Raw genomic sequence first — 3851 nt, forward strand, 5'->3', positions numbered from 1 at the left:
CCAATGAAGACTCGAGTTCAAGAGCTGCAGGGTGGTGGTGGTGGCACATCCCTTTAATCCAAGCACTGGGGAGGCAGAGGCAGGAGGATCTCCAGGCTAGCCGGTCTACAGAGTGAGTTCTAGGACAACCATGACTGCACAGAGAAACCCTGCTTCAAACAGCCCTTCCCCAGCAAGAGAGAGAGAGAGAGAGAGAGAGAGAGAGAGAGAGAGAGAGAGAACCAGCCAAACCCATGCCTCCTGTCAGGAAATCAGGGCTCCCTGGTCCTGAGACCTGCTAAGGAGAGGTCACTATGGCCAGGGCTTCTGAGAGCTGCTGATGGCTGGCTGGATGAACCTGAGCAGCCCCTGGGTCGGGCCCCTGAGCAGGAAAGACCTCAGACATTCAATACACTCCATTCTTTCACTCCTTACACACTCCGCCCCCAGTCATCCAAAGGACTCCACCCCCACCCCAAAAGCTGACCTTGGAGTTCAGAGTATTGGAGTGCCTAGAGCTCCCCACAGCACTAGGCAAGGGGTCCAAGCCTGTACCTCACCTCCCAACACTCTGAGAAAAATCTCCGACATCACAAGGTCAAAGGCCCTACCACCTCTTCTCCAAACCCAGCCACCCCACCAGCTTCTTCAGGCTGGGCAGCCGTGAGTCAGTCATTCACCGGCTTCTTAAAAGGGACTCCAATTTATTTATTGAAAATATCACAATAGCTGGGCACAGTATCACACACCTTTGGTCCCAACACTTGGGAGGAAGACGCAGGAGGATCTCTGTGAGCTGGAGGCCAACCTGGTCTCCATGGTGAGTTCCAGGCCAGCCAAGGCTACACAGTGAGACTCCTCTGTCTTGGAAAACCCAAAGAAAAGGAAAGATCATGATAAATAGAATGTCAATGTCCTTCCTCATACATAAGATCAGCCAATAAAAAAAGGACACCATTAAAATGAAGGAATGCTATAAAACTCTGGCCAGTTCCCAGCTGCTCTCAGCTCCAGGTTTGCGCCTGGTGGGAGATTTATGTTCTGGGAGAACACAACATACTGAGCCTTTCTTATTCTTGCTTGTGCTTTTTAGCGGAAGCCCTATGCCCCCTAAAAACATTCCAGGAAACCACAGGACTCTCTTTTTCAGCAATGCTGGCCCAGAGAGACCCTCTGCCTCCTACAGCGGGAGAAAAATCTACAATGCCTGCCTCATGCCCATCACACCTTCTGAGCCCACCCAAGCTCCCTCCCCCTGTGCATGATGTCGCACGAAGCCCAGTCCAGTTGATCCTACTGAACACTCCCGCCCTCATGAGTCCCCCGGAGGTCACCGCTGACTCAGATGAGACACCAGGTAGACCAGGCCCACAAGCAGAAGGCCACGAACCCCGAGCATCATAAGCAGGAAGAGCAGGAGGATGGAGGTCACAGGTTCCACCACGTGGTTCCCAAGGTGCCATTGTGGGAAGCCCATGTTCACCAGCTGCCGGTTCAGGTCACTGAAAGGAGATTGGGCAGCACCCAGTCGGGCACCTGCCTGCTGCTGGCGGGGTCCAGGGCCCCCTGGAGGTGTGCCGTGGCCTCTGTTGAAAAAGCCCTGGAAGATTAAGACAAGACATATGAGTCCAGGTGAAGCTTCCTTGGAATTGAGGCACCAACCAGAAGACTCCCGGCTGGGCCCTGCCCTCCCCCATGGCCATCCTACAACCATGCTTCCTTCCTGGGACCAACCAAGGTCCAAAATCTCAGAGCCTGTGCTCCCTAACCATACCTGGAAAAAGATGACCAGGATGGACAGGAAAGGAGAGGGGAGAAGCACGCAGTGGGTAGGTACCCTGAGGTTGGCACTCTCTCCATAACTGAAGCCAGCATCTCATCTCCATCCTACATTCTAGAGATGCTGGTTCCACTGGCAAACGTTTGCAAAGGCCACCAAAAGAGAGGAAGTCCCCAGGTCTGAGGCCTAAGGGGGGGCTCCCTCCCCAGAAGGCAGGAGCCAGACAGTTAGTCCATTCTTACTCTGCTAGATGCTCTGTGGAGAGTGCGTCGAACTACATAGAGCAATGGTTCTCAACCTGTGGGTCGCGACCCACCTCTGGGGAGTCAAATGACCCTTTCACTAGGGTCCCCTGAGACCATCAGAAAACACAGGTATTTGCATTACGATTCTTAACAGTAGCAAAACTGGCGTTACACAGGAGCAAAGGAAATAATGTTATCGTTGGGGATCGGCACAGCATGAGGAGCTGTGTTCAAGGGCCTTGGAGTTAGGAAGGTTGAGAGTCACGGCTGTAGAAGGTAAGCCGGGCGCTAGAGACTGGGAATTGGGGCCAGCTGCTACAGTTCTCTTCAGGATGGCTGCCTACCTGCTGAGAGCTGCTACTTCTGTGCTGGGTGGTCGTCCTCACTCGGGGGTCATCATCCTGAACGATCTCCCCATTGGCCAAGATCCTCACCATTCTCCCTGGACGCTGGGAATTTCTGCGGCGCTGTACCTGCCAATAAATGCATGCCCTTTGATCGTCTAGGGGCAGATCTTACCCCTGACCTCAACGGGCCCCCGCTACAGATAATTGAAAGAGGATGTTTTTCGGTGGTGATCATACGGTGGCCCACCCTTAGCAGGTGCTTGTCCTATTAACGAAAAGAGGTGGAAAAAAATGCACGGGAGGAAGGGGAGGAAGGGGGAGGGTGGGTCCCAGGGCCCTGGCCAAGTGGCGCACACCTGTAATCAACCACCAGAACTCCAAGGAGGTACAGGCTGGAAGGTCAGGGGTTAAAGACCAGCTTCTGCTAAGTGAAACCCTGTCTCAAAAAAGAAACAAACAGAAAGGCAGTGTTTTGTATGCTAACGTTAAAACAAACAAACAACAACAAAAAAAACAACAACAACCAAGAAACAAAAATATAGGGTTAGGGTGCGGTTCCCAAGCACTGCCAAAAAGAGCAGGCACTAGTGATCTACGTAGATCCTCTTAGGTCTCCACCCGGGTGGCAGAACCCGGGAACATCACGCTGGGGAGGGTGGACCTCCGCTGCGGAGGGCACGCCCCCTGCCCCTCACCTTCAGGGAACACCCAGGTAAAGGACGAAGTCCAACCTCCCACCACACGGGGTGTGAGCTGCAGCTGCGGCTCTGGGGGACCCCAGCTTTGCAGCCCCTAAGTGTGACGATAGGCCCGGCACTGTCACCCAAGGAGCGCCTCCGTGTTCATCTCAACCCGCCGGGGCACCGAGGCAGGTTGGGCCCGGGGAGGAGCACAGCGTGGAGCGGGCAGGGTCGCGGTTCCGCGCGGCGTCCCGTGCTTTGTCATCCCGCAGGCTGGGCCACCCGCGCCGCTGCAGCGCCTCGGTCAGGCGTGGCTCCAGGTCCCGCAGCGGTGGGGAGGGGTGCGGATCCGGGACCCGGCGCGAACACCACCCACCTGCGCGCACGGTTCCCGGGGCTCGGCGTCCACGGGCGGCCGTTTCCTCCCACCTGACCTCACAGGAAGCACTCACCGCAGGGGCGAGGCCCAGCTCGGGGCCCCCTCTGTCGGCTGCCGGGGTAACTGCAGCTGCGCATCGGGACGGGAGGAGAAGGGAGGGGAAGGAGAGAGAAGGGAGGACAAGGAGCAGCTAGATTGGGGAGGAAGGACTATCGGGAAGAGATGAGGAGGCTGAGAAGGATTGGGATGGGGAGTGTGGGAGAATACATGATGGGGAAGAGGACCAGGGAAGAGGGGATCACATAAAAGCCCAGGACCTGGGATACCTGGAAGTAGGCACAAGGTGAGAGCCCACAGGTTTACAAGTCTGCTCAGATCTGCCCAGCTAACTCTGCCTGTTCCACTTGAGAAGGACCCAGCCTCGCCCCTCAGGAGCTCCAA

General features: G+C 56.0%; 1 protein-coding gene across 3 annotated transcripts; it reads right to left on the reverse strand.

Moving 5' to 3' along the window:
* Positions 1–663: 663 nt before the first annotated feature.
* On the reverse strand, positions 664–3495 carry Fam241b (family with sequence similarity 241 member B). 3 transcript variants are annotated; one of them, XM_021174880.3, is made up of 4 exons: positions 3408–3495; positions 2708–2787; positions 2349–2477; positions 664–1579 (listed from the first exon to the last, which is right to left on the reverse strand). In XM_021174880.3, exons 3-4 carry the CDS (start codon positions 2439–2441, stop codon positions 1310–1312), a joined length of 363 nt encoding a protein of 120 aa, XP_021030539.1. In that variant the 5' UTR covers positions 2442–2477; positions 2708–2787; positions 3408–3495; the 3' UTR covers positions 664–1309. The 3 variants fall into 3 exon arrangements, with proteins under 3 accessions (XP_021030539.1, XP_029338164.1, XP_021030540.1); XM_029482304.2 differs by lacking the exon at positions 3408–3495 and adding an exon at positions 3047–3401; XM_021174881.3 differs by lacking the exon at positions 2708–2787 and having other exon boundaries at positions 3408–3484.
* Positions 3496–3851: the final 356 nt, after the last annotated feature.

This window comes from Mus caroli, unplaced genomic scaffold (assembly GCF_978045245.1).
Source record: "Mus caroli unplaced genomic scaffold, Mus_caroli_1 scaffold_9, whole genome shotgun sequence".
Lineage (NCBI taxonomy): Eukaryota > Metazoa > Chordata > Mammalia > Rodentia > Muridae > Mus > Mus caroli.